This window comes from Myxine glutinosa, chromosome 2 (genome assembly GCF_964187855.1).
Source record: "Myxine glutinosa chromosome 2, kmMyxGlut1.1, whole genome shotgun sequence".
Classification (NCBI taxonomy): domain Eukaryota; kingdom Metazoa; phylum Chordata; class Myxini; order Myxiniformes; family Myxinidae; genus Myxine; species Myxine glutinosa.
In genome coordinates this window covers 136,262,647-136,279,822 of record NC_136262.1, presented here as the reverse complement: position 1 = coordinate 136,279,822, position 17,176 = coordinate 136,262,647, and the positions used below count along the sequence as shown (strand labels likewise).

The window sequence follows — 17,176 nt, the reverse complement described above, 5'->3', positions numbered from 1 at the left end:
GATATGCTCCACAGGTTAGTCGGAGCGATGAAGAGAAGGACAAGTTCTGGTGTGCGATAGAGAAGCTGATGGAAAACATGAAAGATGAGGAAGTTGTTGTGGTAGGAGGAGACCTAAATGGACATGTGGGAAGGAGTATGGATGGTTTTGAGGGAGTTCATGGGGGTTACGGATATGGTGTGAGAAATGGAGCAGGTGAAAGGATTTTGGAGTTTGCTGATGGAGCTGATTTGTTGATTTGTAATACTCAGTTCCAGAAAGAGGATAATAAGCTTGTTACATACACGTCAGGTGGGTCGACGACAACCGTTGACTACCTGATGGTGCGTAGGCGAGATAGGGGCACCTCCGGGACACAAAGGTGATCCTGGGGGAGGAGGCTGTTTCACGGCACCACTTAGTTGACTGCGACATAAGGGTGAAAGGTGCGAGGAGAGCTCGGCGGGTGGAGTACCAACCGAGAATGAAGGTGTGGAGGTTGAAAGAGGTTACAGTAAGGGAGGCATTAAAAGAGAGGCTGAGTAGGGTAGAGGATGATGTGGTTGAGCTTGAAAGTGGTTGGATGTCAATGAATCGTAGTCTGTTGGGAGCTGTTGGTGAGGTATGTGGATGGACAAATGGACCACCGAGGCACTCGGAAACATGGTGGTGGGAGGATGAAGTTGGAAAGAGGATTGACGAGAAGAGGAAGAAGTTCAAGGAGTGGCAGAAGGCGAAGGGTACAGGAGCAGAAAAAGCAGAGCATGAAAGTTATAAGGCAGCCAAGAAGGCTGCAAAGAAAGAGGTAGCAAAGGCGCAGGAGGCATGTAGGAAAATGTTCGGAGAACGCTTGGATTCGGAAGAGGGTCAGAGAGCAGTATTCAGGATTGCAAAGCAGATAGCGAAAGAGAGGTGTGATGTGATGGGGGTGAGTTGCTTGAAGGATGAAGTGGGACAAATCATTGTGGAACCAGATGGAATGAAAGGAAGATGGAAAAGATATATGGAAATGCTGTTGAATACAGATAATGAATGGGATGGCAACATAGAGAGTAACCCAGTTTTAGGACCGGCAGAGAAGATAACTGAGAAGGAAGTTGAGGAAGCGATAAAAGCAATGAAGAGTAGAAAAGCGGAGGGGCCGACGGGAGTTGTGGGAGATATGTTGAAGGCAGCGGGAAATTGGGGTGTGAACAGAATGACAGTGATCTGCAATCTGGTGGTGAAAGAAGGCCGCATTCCAGTGGATTGGGTACTGAGTACCCTCGTCCCTCTATACAAGGGGAAAGGTGACCCTCTGGAGTGTGGCTCATGCCGAGCGATAAAGTTATTGGAGCATGGAATGAAGGTATTGGAAAGGGTGTTGGAGAGGAGGATAAGGAAGAAGGTGAAGATCGACGAAATTCAGTTTGGATTTATGCCAGGAAGAGGAATGACAGACGTGCTCTTTATTGTGAGGCAGTTGCAGGAGAAGTACATGGAGAAGAGGAAGAAGTTGTTTCTTGGGTTTGTTGATCTGGGGAAAGCATTTGATAGGGTTCCACACGAAGTATTGACATGGGCATTGAGGAAGTTAGGAGTGGAGGAATGGTTGATCAGAGTAGTGATGGCAATGTACAAAAGAGTGCGCACAGCTGTAAGGACGAAGGACGGGAACAGTGGTGAGTTTGAGGTGAAGGTGGGAGTGCATCATGGGTCGGTACTAAGTCCACTACTATTTGTAGCTGTGATGGAGGTGCTGGCTCAGAACGTAAAGGAGGGTTTACCATGCAAGTTGTTGTATGCAGATGATCTGGTGTTGATTGCGGAAAGTATGGATGGACTGAAGGAAAAGATGAACAAGTGGAAGGAATGTATGGAGACAAAAGGTCTGAAGGTGAATATCGGAAAGACGAAGGTGATGGCAAGTGGTAAAGCGTGTCGTGCGGTGGAAAGAACTGCGAAGTGGCCATGTGCTTCTGCAGGAAGTGTGTCGGAGTGAACTCCATTCAATGTACAATGTGCGCTGAGTGGGTTCATCAAAAATGTAGTGGTCTGAGAGGGTCATTAGCCAGTGTGGCAGATACATTCAAATGTAAGGTGTGCACAGAGGGAGCTGCAGATGGAGGAATTGTTGAGTTGGATCTTGGAGACGGCGTGAAGCTGGAAAGTGTGAAAACATTTTGCTACCTCGGAGACATTCAGAATGGAGAAGGTGGATCAGACTCAGCAATGGTTGCTCGAGTGAGATGTGCATGGAAGAAGTTTTGGGAACTGAGTGGTGTGCTGACGAGGAGGGGAGTGTCGTTGAAGCTGAAGGGAAAGGTGTGTGCTGCATGTGTGAGAAGTGTTATGATTTATGGGAGCGAGACATGGGTAATGAACGTAGAGCAGCAACAAAGCCTGGAAAGGGTGGAAATGCGAATGGTTCGGTGGATGTGCGGAGTATCGTTGAGAGAGAGGAAGACAAATGATGAATTGCGAAAGATGATGGGAATAGAGCCTGTGATGGATGCTGTGAAGAGGAACAGGTTGAGATGGTTTGGTCATGTGTTGAGGAAGGATGAAAGTGACTGGTTGAGACGGATGATGGAAATGAATGTAGAAGGAAGTAGAGGATGGGGAAGACCGAGAAAGACTTGGCTAAAGATGGTCGAAGAAGAAATGCGGGCAAGGGGGTTAACAAGGGGAGATGCAGAAAATAGGGCAAAATGGAGAAGATTGTCATGGGGACCGCAAGGCTAACCCCTGCTCTATCAGGGAAAATGGCCTTAAAATGCATGTTATTGTTGTTGTTGTTGTTGTTTTCAATAAACACAAGTTTGGACTATTTCCGAATGTTGGTTGGACATCGATTGATCACTCAAGCCATGAGCAGTAACATGTTGTGACCCAAAATTCCCATTGATATACTCCAATCGATGAAAGAAGTTTCGGTTTCGTGACACAAGATGCAGTATCTCCTGCAAGCATAATGCCAGAATGTGAATTGTTTAATAGTTATTTTTCAAATCTCACAGTATTCAAAACCAGGAACAAACACCACGAGTGAGCATGCTGACAATTGAGCTCATTATCTGGCACCCTGTTAATTCACTCCTTCACTGTCTTCTCACAACCAATTTTTATTCATCCTCATTTCTATATCCTATTTTTATGCCGAGGCAGCCTAAGGCAATGGAGATGTTTCGGGTTATCTGTGCGCCCATCCATGCCATGCGTGCGCAGCAGATTTTCGTTCTCGTAATAACTAGCGAACCGCCGAAGGGATTTTGACCAAAGGTGGTATAAGTATGTACTGTACTTATGACGCAAACATAAACTGGTTCTATTTTGGGTTAAAATGTCAAAGGTCTAAGGCCGAAGGTCTATTTCATTGAAATTTTTTACCATAATAACTTGTGAACCATGGAAGGGATTTCAACCAAACTTGACAAGTATGGACTGCGATACAAAGATGAACCGATTCAATTTTGGGTTGAATAGGTCAAAGGTCATGTGCCGTTTGAAATCATTTTGCAGATCATAACTCGAGTTAGAGGCATCTGATGTTTTCTCTGTTCCACTTATCTCTCTTTTCTCTCTCGCACTCTCACTCACGTGACCTTTAATTGCTCATGTGGCTTTTAATTGAGAGCAAACCTAACAGTGGGTTGATATCTAACATGGACGGATGCATAATGTATTGATGCATGTGTGTCAAATTATATTTTCCATTTTTTCTTTTTACATCTCAGGAGCCTGCTCGCCTACACTGTTAAAATTAACTTTCTCAACCTTTGAAAATACTTACAATTGCTCTGATCACTTGGCTGCAGTTTTCAATGGCCTGTGCGTGACCTAACAGTGTGCCGGCATAAGAATGGGTAAGCTAAGTTGGACACATGTGCATATATCACAGTGCATGCTTGAATGCTTTATTCAAATGGCTTTAATTAACTAACAATCTAAAAATCACGAACCAGAATTGCGTAGAAATGTGATCAATCGATTCAAACTTTATCCTTAACTTGGCTTATCCCTTTGTCTTATCTTATTAGTCCCCTACCGGTGTGCACCGGAGGGGACTATAGGTTTGCACGCCATCCCTCCGTCCGTCAGTCTGTCAGTCCGTCAGTCCGTCACGCAAAGAACAGTTTTCCGGACTTTTTGTCTAAACGCTTAAAGCTAATGATTTCACACTTGGCACATGGTTTCCTCATGATAAGATACAGGTCAAGTTCGAACTTCACGACGTTTCGATCATTTTTAACAAAGTTATGGCACTTTGAACTTTGGTAAATCTGATAATTCTGATGATCCTTAACTCGGTGCCATTTTAAGTTTTAATTTCCTTTAAAAACCAATTTCTCTGCAATAATAGGACCGATTGAGATAAAATTTTCACCATATGATGGACTCGGTCTGTAGAATATTTTAATGGTAATTATGACGTCACAGGTCATGTGGTTCGGTCGCCATATTGTTTTTCGTGAAAACACGAAAACCCCTTTTTCTCTGCAACGGCTGATCAGATCGAGGCCAAACTTTGCAGGCAGGATCGCATACCCATGACGAACAAAAAAGTCAGCGAGCATGACGTCATGCATCACATGGTTTCAGAGTTATGACGTTTTTAAGCATGAACCTTTAAAACTGAGCTCCTCCCTCATTTTTGATCCAATCGAGGGGAAACTTCACAGATATGTTCAGCACTAAAATGTCCTTTTGGAATTTGTGATAGGGCAAGTGGTTTGGCAGATATCGTTAATTAAACGAAAATATTTTTTAAAATGGATACCTCTTGTTTATTCTCGAGTTCTCCTCAAGCCGCACCGCGCGTCCTCAGCCTCATCTCACGAACGTCAACAGCGCGACAGCGCGCGCTTTCCGGAGGGGCGGAGCCAAGCCGAGCAACATATATATATATATATACACATCCATCATTGATCGTGAACCGAAAAATATAATAAATTACTGATGGTTTCAGAGTTATGACGTTTTTAAGCATGAACCTTTAAAACCGAGCTCCTCCCTCATTTTTGATCCAATCGAGGGGAAACTTCACAAATCTGTTCAGCATGTCAGTCTACTAAAATGTCCTTTTGGAATTTGCGATAGGGCACGTGGTTTGGCAGATATCGTTAATTAAACGAAAATATTAAAAAAATGGATATCTCTTGAATCGCTAGTACCTCAGACCGTGAGTTGGTAATTATATAATTCACACAGTGCAATACGTGCAGGCCGCTCCACGGAGCGATCTTGCGGGCTTATCAACGAGGCGAGGCGTGACACACATGTGTCTCAGCATACCTCAGATCAAGTTTGAAAACCAGCATCAACCGTGCATAAATTTGCATATTCGATCATTTTTGACAAAGTTATGGCACTTTGAACTTTGGTAGGGGACATGTATTGCAGCGCAATACTCAGAATGCTTGTTTTATCTGAGCCACAGTATTTATCTCTGCAAACTAGTGATACACTTCAGCTGGGCAACAATCCCATTAGTGCTGCCCACAGAATAGTGTGTGGGATGTACTGCTCAGTACTAAGCTCAGGAGAAGTCACAAAAAGGTGCAGATGATAAACTGGTTGGAAGCCCAGGTGATGCAATGAGTGGGAGCATCCCCAGAGGATGCATCATTGAGGGACAAAAGCAGCATGGGCGTCAAAGTACGGAGAATGTGACTAATTGTTGGTCACTCTGTAGAAACCCTGCAATACTGCAGTATGCTCTGATGCTCTCATGGAAGTGGTTTGCCAACCAATTTTGACTGGAAGTGTGGTTGTAGGGTGAGTCAATGGAGACACTTGGCAAGATGGTGCACCTTGTGTGATTCTCCTTTAACAATGGACCTTATGACTCAGGTACAGGCTTTCACCATCAAATTTGGAAACTTGATGGAGTTATGACATGCCCTTCCAAACACTCAGTCGTGGCTTCAACATGGCATTCATTCTGTTGAAGAGCACTAGGCTCTAATGTCTGTCACTGTCACTCGGTGGAGCGCATACCTCCGCTAGGCTGAACAGTTTACATTTTGTATCCCACTGACAGGCCGGATCTGGTTCTGGAGGACCTGGACCAAATTCTAATTGGCTTCTTCTTGTCACCTAACCAACTTGTCACATGGTTTGGTCAGAACGCGTCCACAACTTTTTGAAATACCATGATATATCTTCACCAAAATATAATTGTTTCGTCCTTATCACACTCCAAACCTCTACCAAATGTCGTATGAATCCATCCACAACGTTTTGATCTCCCGTTCACAAACAAACAGACAGGGGTGGAAACATAACCTCCTCTCACCTCCGTTGGTGGTGGAGGTAATTAGTTGGTAAATTAAGTAACGACGTCCATTTGCAAGCAATTATTTACTGTCTATGTCCGGAAATCGTCATATTACCAATTTTGGCATTTCATATAATAATATATAAGCCTGGTGTTGCCTTAGCGGTTAGGGTGCCGGCTTGGGATCCTAGGATCCTGGGTTCGAATCCCGGTCATCGCTGAATTAACACCAGGGGGGTTGAAATCAGCCTGTCATCCTTCCGAGGTCGGCAAATTGAGTCCCAGATTTCTGGGATGAATGATCCCGGTGTGTACCCTGATTTAAAATAGGTACACCGTAACCCTGCGCATCGTAAGAGCGTGACCAAGGGTTGGCGTCAGGAAGGGCATCCGGCCATAAAACATTGCTTCAAAAAGGGAACCACGGTGCCCGAAAAAGCCCAACCCCTGCTCTGCGGGGGGAAATGGCCTGCAAATGTGGTTTTTTAATATAACAATATCTTGAAAATACTCTCAATTCTGTATTTCAAAAAAAACAATTGTTTTTGCTGCTTTGTTTCCTCTCTGTTTGCTCATGTGGCAAACAGTGAGAGTGTATCCTCTTTGTTTCCTCCTTTGCATAATGTCAAAGACACCTGTGGGACACTTGATGGCTAAATGAGGATAGATGCCTCTGCAGCTTTGTTCAATGATTCCTGGATTTTCAATATCTGTAAAGTGGAATGCTATCTCCTCATTGAGATGCAGCAATTTGTTTGTTTAGCATTGCATTTAACACATTGGTGATGTCTTTTGAACCACTCTGACATGTGATCTTTTCATTTTCCTAGGAGAACACACCAGTTTTCGAAGCATGCATGGGAGTTGCTGCCAAAAGAAAAGAAGACTGCATTTATTTCACATTAAAGATTGCAGTAAGATCACAAAACCACATAAATACACACATTGCAATTGACATGGTAAATATTTCTCCAAAAGAAACAAAAACTGGGCATTCTCAGGATATCATTTTGGTTTAGAATGTGGTTGGTGTCATATCAACAAGCTTCTGTTTAGCGTCGCTTCCTCTATTTTGTGGAGACACCGATGATACAATAATCTGTTACAATGCTGTTATTTTTTAGATCTGTGCGTAGCTCCCATATTCAAGACATGCATAATTAAATGGCGAATGTCTGTTATTTCCGGTAGCATATGCATGATTAGACAAGTGGCACATGGGATGGCAAAAGGCCATTTATTCTGAAGAGTGCAGCTCGTCAATTTTGCTATAATGGCACACCAATGCAAGCTTTAGATCCGATATATGAGGTGGAAACAGCCGCATATTAATTGTGCAATAAATTCTGCACACGATAATTACGCCCCATACGTAAGCACCGAACGTGTACACTGTACAGCACAGTGGCTCAAGAAAATCACTATCTTGTGACGAGTACTGTATTTTCATTTCTGCCTCATTTGTTTTGAATAATGCTACCGTGACACAGAAACATTCGTTGCCACTCTTAATTCTACGCTCACTTTGTACAACAAGGTAATTCCAGTAAAAATTGCACAGACAACTTTATAGGCCTGTAGGAGCAATCTACATAATGCATATGCAACTATAAAGAGCAATCACAGATTGCAGACCCTCGCCAGGAATCTTTTATGCGGTGTATTTTGTGTGGTGTTTTGCGTGCTGATGTGTTTGTGTGGTGTGTAGACGATGCATTGACAACTTAAGTTTATGTCCATACAGCAGACAAACAGACCTTAATTTTTACCTCACCTGGAACGAAGTTCAAGGGAGCTTATGCGATGGTGCGTTGTCCGTCAGTCCGTCTGTCTGTAAACACTTGAAACTTCTCCTCCGAAACCGCTGAGGGGATTGCGACCAAATTTGGCACAATTTATATATGTTGTGTTGTAACTAAAGTTTGTACACGGCATTTAAAAAAATCGGGGTATAAGGGGGTTTGCTGGGGTCAAAGTGGATCCAGGTTTGACCCCCCAAAATAGGAATTTGCTTTTTCCTCTGAAACTACACGCACTATTTTGATGAAACTTGACCACAACCTTCACCACACATGCTGTACCAACGTTTGTTCATGGCATTCGAAAAATTGGGGTCTTACGAGAGGTGTATGGGGTTGGGCGAGGGGGTTTACCCCCCAAAATAGGTATATATATTTTTTGTTTGTTTAAAGTCTTATGATTATGTTATTATGATTCTACATGCTGCCCTGTCTTCTAGCAACCATTGAAATTGGTTTAAAATACCCTTAGTCGGTGCAGTATACTGTTTATTCTACCAGGTGAGTGCCAGGGGTATTGCCCCTATGTTTATTGTATAGAATCACGTTCCAATCGTATGTATCTTAGACATACACGACCGGTAAAAAGGTTTTAGAGCACATCAGTTTTTCCAGTTCCAATCCAGAAAAACAATAATGTATAATACGGTCTACAATCAGGTGGTGTTTGTGGCCTATGTTAGCATATTATGTGCGGACAGGCAGACAAACAAATAAAAAATCAATCATAGAGCGACGCTTGGCAAAATAGAACAAAGTAGAATGGCACTCAGTAGAGCATCCTTTTGACCTAAAAAGAAATTGGTGGTTGAATTCAGTGACCTGATATGCAAATCATCTTCAAATTTTAAGTTATTCGGATGAAAATTGACATTTTTGGAAATTTGGCCTATGTTGACCTCAAATATAATTACCTTCGCAAAAGCGGAAGGTTATGTTTGGTGGTTGAATTCAGTAAGCTGATGTGAAAATCCTATTCATATTTCAAGTCAATCAGATGAAAATTGAGGATGTTAGAGTTTTGAAAAGGTTGTTGACCTTTGGCCATGTTGACCTTTTGGCCAATGTTGACCTCAAAAATACTTGGTGCTTGAATTCAGTGACCATATATGCAAGTCCTCTTCAAATTTCAAGTCAATTGGATGAAAATTGAGGATTTTTGAAATTTGGCCTATGTTGACCTTTTGGCCGATGTTGACCTCAAGAATACTTGGTGGTTGAATTCAGTGACCAGATATGCAAGTCCTCTTCAAATTTCAAGTCAATTGGATGAAAATTGAGGATTTTTGAAATTTGGCCTATGTTGACCTTTTGGCCAATGTTGACCAAGTATACTTCGTGGTTGAATTCAGTGACCAGATATACAAGTCCTCTTCAAATTTCAAGTCAAACAACAACAACAACATGCATTTTAAGGCCATTTTCCCTGCTAGAGCGGGGGTTGGCCTTGCGGTCCCCATGACAATCTTCTCCATCTTGCCCTATTTTCTGCACCTCTCCTTGATAACCCCCTTGCCCGCATTTCTTCTTCCACCATCTTTAGCCAAGTCTTTCTCGATCTTCCCCGTCCTCTACTTCCTTCTACATTCATTTCCATCACTCTTCTCAACCAGTCACTTTCATCCTTCCTCAACACATGACCAAACCATCTCAACCTGTTCCTCTTCACAGCATCAATCACAAGCTCTATTCCCATCATTTTTCGCAATTCATCATTTCTCTTCCTCTCTCTCAACGATACTCCGCACATCCATCGAACCATTCGCATTTCCACCCTTTCCAACCTTCGTTGCTGCTCTACGTTCATAACCCATGTCTCGCTCCCATAAATCATAACACTTCTCACACATGCAGCATACACCTTTCCCTTCAGCTTCAACGACACTCCCCTCCTCATCAGCACGCCACTCAGTTCCCGAAACTTCTTCCTTGCACATCTCACTCGAGCAACCGTTGCCGAGTCTGATCCACCTTCTCCATTCAGCATGTCTCCGAGGTAGCAAAATGTTTTCACACCTTCCAGCTTCACGCCGTCTCCAAGATCCAACTCAACATTCCCTCCATCTGCAGCTCCCTCTGTGCACACCTTACATTTGAATGTAGCTGCCACACTGGTTAATGACCCTCTCAGACCACGACATTTTTGATGAACCCACTCAGCGCACATTGTACACTGAATGGAGTTCACTCCGACACCCTTCCTGCACACAGCACAGGGCCACTTCCCAGTTCTTTCCACCTCACCACATGCTTTACCACTTGCCATCACCTTCGTCTTTCCGATATTCACATACAGACCTTTTGTCTCCATACATTCCTTCCACTTGTTCATCTTTTCCTTCAGTCCATCCAGACTTTCCGCAATCAACACCAGATCATCTGCAAACAACAACTCCCACGGTAAACCCTCCTTTACGTTCTGAGCCAGCACCTCCATCACAGCTACAAATAGTAGTGGACTTAGTACCGACCCCTGATGCACTCCCACCTTCACCTCAAACACACCACTTTTCCCGTCCTTCGTCCTTACAGCTGTGCGCGCTCTTTTGTACATTGCCATCACTACTCTGATCAACCATTCCTCCACTCCTAACTTCCTTATTGCCCATGTCAATACTTTGCGTGGAACCCTATCGAATGCTTTCTCCAGATCAACAAACCCAAGAAACAACTTCTTCCTCTTCTCCATGTACTTCTCCTGCAACTGCCTCACAATAAAAAGCGCGTCTGTCGTTCCTCTTCCTGGCATAAATCCAAACTGCATTTCGTCGATCTTCACTTTCTTCCTTATCCTCCTCTCCAACACCCTTTCCAATACCTTCATTCCATGCTCCAATAACTTTATCGCTCGGTACGAGCCACACTCTAGAGGGTCACCTTTCCCCTTGTATAGAGGGATGAAGGTACTCAGTTCCCAAGCCACTGGAATGCGGCCTTCTTTCACCGCCAGATTACAGATCTCTGTCATTCTCTTCACACCCCAACTTCCTGCTGCCTTCAACATATCTCCCACAACTCCCGTCGGCCCTCCCGCTTTTCTACTCTTCATTGCTTTCATCGCTTCCTCAACTTCCTTCTCAGTTATCTTCTCTGCCGGTCCTAAAACTGGGTTACTCTCTTTGTTGCCATCCCATTCATTCTCTGTATTCAACAGCATTTCCATATATCTTTTCCATCTTCCTTTAATTCCATCTGGGTCCACAACGATTTGTCCCACTTCATCCTTCAAGCAACTCACCCCCATCACATCACACCTCTCTTTCGCTATCTGCTTTGCAATCCTGAATACTGCTCTCTGACCCTCTTCCGAATCCAAGCGTTCTCTGAACATTTTCCTACATGCCTCCTGCGCCTTTGCTGCCTCTTTCTTTGCAGCCTTCTTGGCTGCCTTATAACTTTCATGCTCTGCTGTTTCTGCTCCCGTACCCTTCGCCTTCTGCCACTCCTTGAACTTCTTTCTCTTTCCAACTTCACCATCCCACCACCATGGTTCCGAGTGCCTCGGTGGTCCTTTTGCCCATCCACATATCTCACCAACGGCTCCCAACAGACTAGCTTTCATTGACATCCAACCACTTTCAAGCTTAACCACATCATCCTCTACCCTACTCAGCCTCTCTTTTAATGCGTCCCTGACTGTCACCTCTTTCAACCTCCACACCTTCATTCTCGGTTGGTACTTTACCCGCCGAGCTCTCCTTGCACTTTTCACCCTTATGTCGCAGACAACCAAGTGGTGCTGTGAAACAGCCTCCTCTCCCGGGATCACCTTTGTGTCCCGGAGGTGCCCCCTATCTTGCCTACGCACCATCAGGTACTCAACGGTTGTCGTCGACCCACCTGACGTGTATGTAACAAGCTTATTATCCTCTTTCTGGAACTGAGTATTACAAATAAACAAATCAGCTCCATCAGCAAACTCCAAAATCCTTTCACCTTCTCCATTTCTCACACCATATCCGTAACCCCCATGAACTCCCTCAATACCATCCATACTCCTTCCCACATGTCCATTTAGGTCTCCTCCTACCACAACAACTTCCTCATCTTTCACGTTTTCCATCAGCTTCTCTATCGCACACCAGAACTTGTCCTTCTCTTCATCGCTCCGACCAACCTGCGGAGCATATCCCGAGATGACGTTCACCAAGAGCTTTCCAATCATCATTTTCACCATCATCATTGAATTCAGTGACAAGATATACAAGTCCTCTTCAAATTTCAAGTCAATCGGATGAAAAGTGACGATTTTAGAAATTTGGCCCATGTTGACCTTTTGGCCTATGTTGACCTCAAATATACTTGGTGGTTGAATTCAGTGACCAGATATGCATGCCCTCTTCAAATTTCAAGTCAATTGGATGAAAATTGAGGATTTTTTTTTTTTTTTTTTTTGTATACAGAGTCGAGGCTCGTGAAAGAGCTAACATTTATCAAACAAACAAATCAAACAAACAAGCAAACAAAGTATATAAAAAGGGGAGCGGTCGACAAGATGGGGAGAGAAGGGGATGCAGCACACAAACACAACATTTGAGAGCAGGGACATCGGGAGATGTTTTTGGAGGGAGAGGGCCTGGCAGGATAGGTAAAAAATGCAAGGACACCAAGGACTTCCAGGAAAGAAGTCAAAAGTCACCTCAAAAAAGTGGATTTGGGGTGAAATTAGCGGGGGTAGAAAAGATCAAGGTTTTGGATTGGGGAAGATAAGAGATGGTGGTGAACAGCCATTTTAAAGACCTGGAGGGAGGAGTGGGATTGAAGAGAGTGAGGGAGTTTGTTGCAGAGGCGGGAGAAAAGAGGAATGAAGGAGTGAAGGTGAGCAGAGAGTCTTGATTTTGGCAGTTTAACCAGAAGAGGGTTGCAGGCAGATCTTGTGTGACCTGCAGGAATATTTGGGGGACAGAGCCCAGAGAGAGCTGGGGGAGCAAGGCCGGAGAGGAGTCGGTAGAAGACGGAAAGACCACCAACCTGCCTGCGGTGATTAAGTGAAAGGCCCTCGGAGATAGCGTCATCGCGGGAGATTCCAATGATTCTGAACGCTTTGGTTTCAACAGCGTGAAGACGAGCTAGGTGTGAGGCAGGAGCACCAGCCCAGAGGGGAGAGCAGTACTCCATTGAGCTGCGGATGAAAGCCTTGTATGTGGTGAGGAGCTCAGGTGTGCCAAGGAAGAACTTCGCACGACGGAGGATGCCCAGTCGGCGACTGGCTTTGGAGGCCTGCTTGGAAATGTGGTTTTCCCAGGAAAGATCATGGCAGATAGTGAGACTCAAAAGCTTGAGTGACAGAACTTCTTGGAGAGGATTGTTGAGAAAATAGATGGGAGGGTTGTCCAGACAGTCTTTTCTGAGAGACAAAGTGAGAGTGTGAGATTTGTCAGGATTGAAAGACATGTTCCACTTGTTTGCCCAGTCTGTGATTTTGTCCAGGTCTGCAGAGAGTGAGGAGGCTGCAGACTGCCGATCTGAGGGATGAGAAATGGAGCGGCAGAGAGTGGAGTCATCAGCAAAGAGATAGAGAGGATTTTCAAGAGAGTCAGAGAGATCATTGATGAAGACCAGAAAAAGCACAGGCCCAGAACACTGCCTTGGGGAACTCCAGCCTGAACAGGAAGAGGAGATGAGAGAAACCCATTCAGGGCCACACGTTGACTACGATGAGAGAGGAAGTCCGCCAGCCATGCGTGGAGATTTCCATGGATATCAAAGGAGGAGAGTTTGGTGAGCAGAGCGGGGTGCCAGACCGTATCGAAGGCACGTGATATGTCGAGGGAGACAGCTCGAATTTCCTGTTTGGCATTGAGGTCCTCCATCCATTGTTGAGACAGCAGAAGCAGCATGTCCAGAGTAGAGTGACCTGGTCTGAAACCAAATTGATGATCAGAGATCAAGCCATTGGAGAAGAGGAAAGATTTCATATCCAAAGCAATGATGGATTCCATGACTTTGCTGATAATTGGGAGAAGGCTGATTGGTCTGTAGTTGCTAGGATCTGTTTTTGCACCTTTTTTGTGCAAAGCGGTGATGTTGGCTGATTTCCAAGCAGATGGCAGTTGACCTTGAGCAAAAGAGAGGGTGAAGAGAGCACAGAGAGCGAGTGAAAGAGCGGAAGAACAGGATTTTAGGACCCGTGGGCTGATGCCGTCAGGTCCAGTTGCAGAATCAGTCGAGGGTTGACAGAAACTATTACACCTTGTCAGGATGAAAGGACACGGAGTCCAGGAGCAGCTGGGTACGACTGGGTATGGTGGGTACAGAGAGGGATGGGTTTGGGACACAAGATTTAGAGGCAAACACAGAGTTGAGGCATTCAGCTTTTTCACGTGCGGAGTCAGCTGTGTATACATTTGAGGTAAGGGAGGGGATGGAGGGGGAACAAACACCAGAAACAGATTTGACCAGACGCCACCAGGATTTGGAAAAGGGAGACAGATAAAAGAGTTCGGTCTTGAGAACGGAGAGATATTGTTTCCTGGCTCTCCTGAGGGTGGACACACACTTGTTTCGGGCTTTGTGAAAGGAAATGAGATTTCCTTCCGTTGGATTTGTTTTCCAGGAGACGAAGGCAAGTTGTTTCTGGGCAACAGCCTCACCACAAGATTCCGTGTACCATGGACGGGAGGAAGGGTATGACAACTGAAGACGAGATGGGATAAATCTGTGCATGAGAGAGAGCAAATTTACTTTGGAAGAATTCCCAGGATGAGTTGATGTCAGAGGTGGTAGAGATGGGAGACCAGTCCAGATGATTGATGGCTGCTTGAAGACCGTGCCAGTTGGCCTGAGTGAAAGGCCAGACTCGTCGATGCTGAGCAGGCTCCCTGAGAATGGTCAGAGATGTCCACTTTAACAAGCACATGATCAGATGATCCGATTGGAGCAGAAGAAGAGCAGCAGACATTTTCAGGGAAGTTAGTCATAACCAAGTCCAGAAGAGCAGATGCTCCGTTGACTGAGATCCGGGTCGGGAAATTGACAGATTGTGTCAGTCCCAGTGAGTCGCAGAAGTCCTTTGCTGAGGAGCCATGGCTGGTGAGAGAGGTACCCACACCCAGCCAACTGGCATGGTGACAATTGAAATCACCACATATGAGGAAGAGAGAGTTGGGATGAGTAGATAGAAGTTGGTCCATATTATCAGACAGCGAGATGCAGATGGAGTCATCACTGTTTGGTGGACCGTACAACACACATATGAACAAGAGGTGGGAGCGAAGGGGAAGCCGTAGCCAGAGGTATTCCTGGGGGTGAGGTGGAGAAAGTGCAGTGCAGGGCGAGTGAGGAAGAGAGTTTTTGATAAAGATAGCAACTCCACCTCCAGGACGAGGCTCAGGTCTATCATACCGGAGGAGGGAGTAACCCGGGAGAGATACTAAGGAATCAGAGACATCATGAAGGAGGAAAGTTTCTGTTAAGCAGATCACGTCTGGTTTGACAGAAGCAACCTGTTTGGAGAGATCAGTTAAGTTTGAACGAAAGCCCCAGATGTTTGAGGTCCATACCATTAATGAAGAGGAAGAGGGAGCATCGGATACAGAACAGGGGGGAGGAGGGGTAGGGTAAGATGTGGAAGAGGTGGAAGAGGTAGGGAGAGCTGTTGAAGGTGTGTCAGAGATTTCAGAATTGCTCGGAGAAAGGGAAGGATGGGGCGGACAAAAGGTTTGATGGTGATTGGGTGAGGCACAATGAGGTGTTATTTGAGGAGGGGGAAGAGCGAGGCAGAAGGTTGGGGGAGATGGAGGTGAGAGTTGGAAGGGGGAAGAAGCGGGGAGGACGCTTTGAGAAGGGGGAGTGAGAGGGGGGAAATTGAGAAGAAATGAGGGTGGGGAGATTTTAAGGGGAGGGGCGAGGGGGGAGTTTAGGAGGGAAGGGACAAGGGGAGGGATTTGAAAGGGATGGGATATGGGGGAGATTTGGAGGGGAGGGGTGAGGGAGGAGTCTAGGAGGGGAGGGGCGAGGGGGAGTCTTGGAGGGGAGGGGTGAGGGGGTAGTTTAGGAGGGAAGGGGCAAGGGGGGAGATTTGAAAGGGATGGGTGATGGGGAGGATTAGGAGGGGAAAGGGGGAAGATTTGAAAGGGATGGGTGATGGGGAAGATTTGGAGGGGAGGGGTGATGGGGAAGATTTGGAGGGGAGGGGTGATGGGGAAGATTTGGAGGGGAGGGGTTATGGGGAAGATCTGGAGGGGAGGGGTGAGATTGGATTTTAGAAAGTGTACGATTAATCGGAAACGAACATTTATTGCAAAATGAGTTTCTTGTGATCTTCGAGTCAAAATACGTTTAAGGACGCTGGACGCTGGATGGAGGATGGGGTGCAGGAGAGTTTAGGGAATGTAGAAAAGAGGCACTATATAAGAGATGGAATTTTTTTTTGGGATGAATATATTTGGTGAGCAAGTCGAAAGCAGCCTTTTAAAGAAGAAGAAGAAAAAGGTGTTATAATATATGACGGAATACAGGACTTGAGGGGAAAGTGTAAACATTGTAAGGTTAATAACAGTGAAAACTATCTGGGGAAATGGGGGAGAAACACGTGGTCGAAGAACGACGAACGAATAAGAATGAATAAACGAATGAGAACAAAGAATAAAAACAGAGAAGGAAATGTTTTTTTTTTGTTGTTGTTTTTTTTTTTTTGAGTTGAGATTTACACAAGGAAGTAGGCTATGGGGTGAAAAGACTGGGAAAAGCAGAGAACGAAAGTTATTGGAGCACAAACGATGGACCGCTGAGAGAAAAACAAAGCCTCAAGGTTGTACACTGTACAAGGCCTCAAGACACGACACGAATTAACACGATTTTCTATACAGGTATGAAAGATATACAGGTATACAGGATTTTAGAAATTTGGCCTCTGTTGACCATTTGGCCTATGTTGACCTCAAAAATACTTCGTGGTTGAATTCATTGACCAGATATGCAAGTGGTCTTCAAATTTCAAGTCAATCGGATGAAAATTGAGGATTTTAGAAATTTAGCAAATTTGGTGACCTTTGGCCTATGTTGACCTTTTGACCTATTGACCCCAAAACAATAGGCTTCTGGCTTTTGACCAACTCTACCATTTGGTGAAGTTTCTTGAAGATCGGTTGAAAATTGTGACCTGTAGGCCGGTGACAAACAAACAAACAAACAAGAA

The 17,176-nt window shown here is 44.9% G+C and overlaps 1 protein-coding gene across 1 annotated transcript in view; it reads left to right on the top strand.

Moving 5' to 3' along the window:
* Nucleotides 1-17,176, top strand: part of REC114 (REC114 meiotic recombination protein) — a 66,105-nt gene that overhangs the window by 38,074 nt on the left and 10,855 nt on the right. Inside the window, exon 3 of the mRNA XM_078772639.1 lies at nt 7,069-7,152. Within this exon, the coding sequence (XP_078628765.1) occupies nt 7,069-7,152 (84 nt within the window). The remainder of the gene's footprint in view (nt 1-7,068; nt 7,153-17,176) is intronic.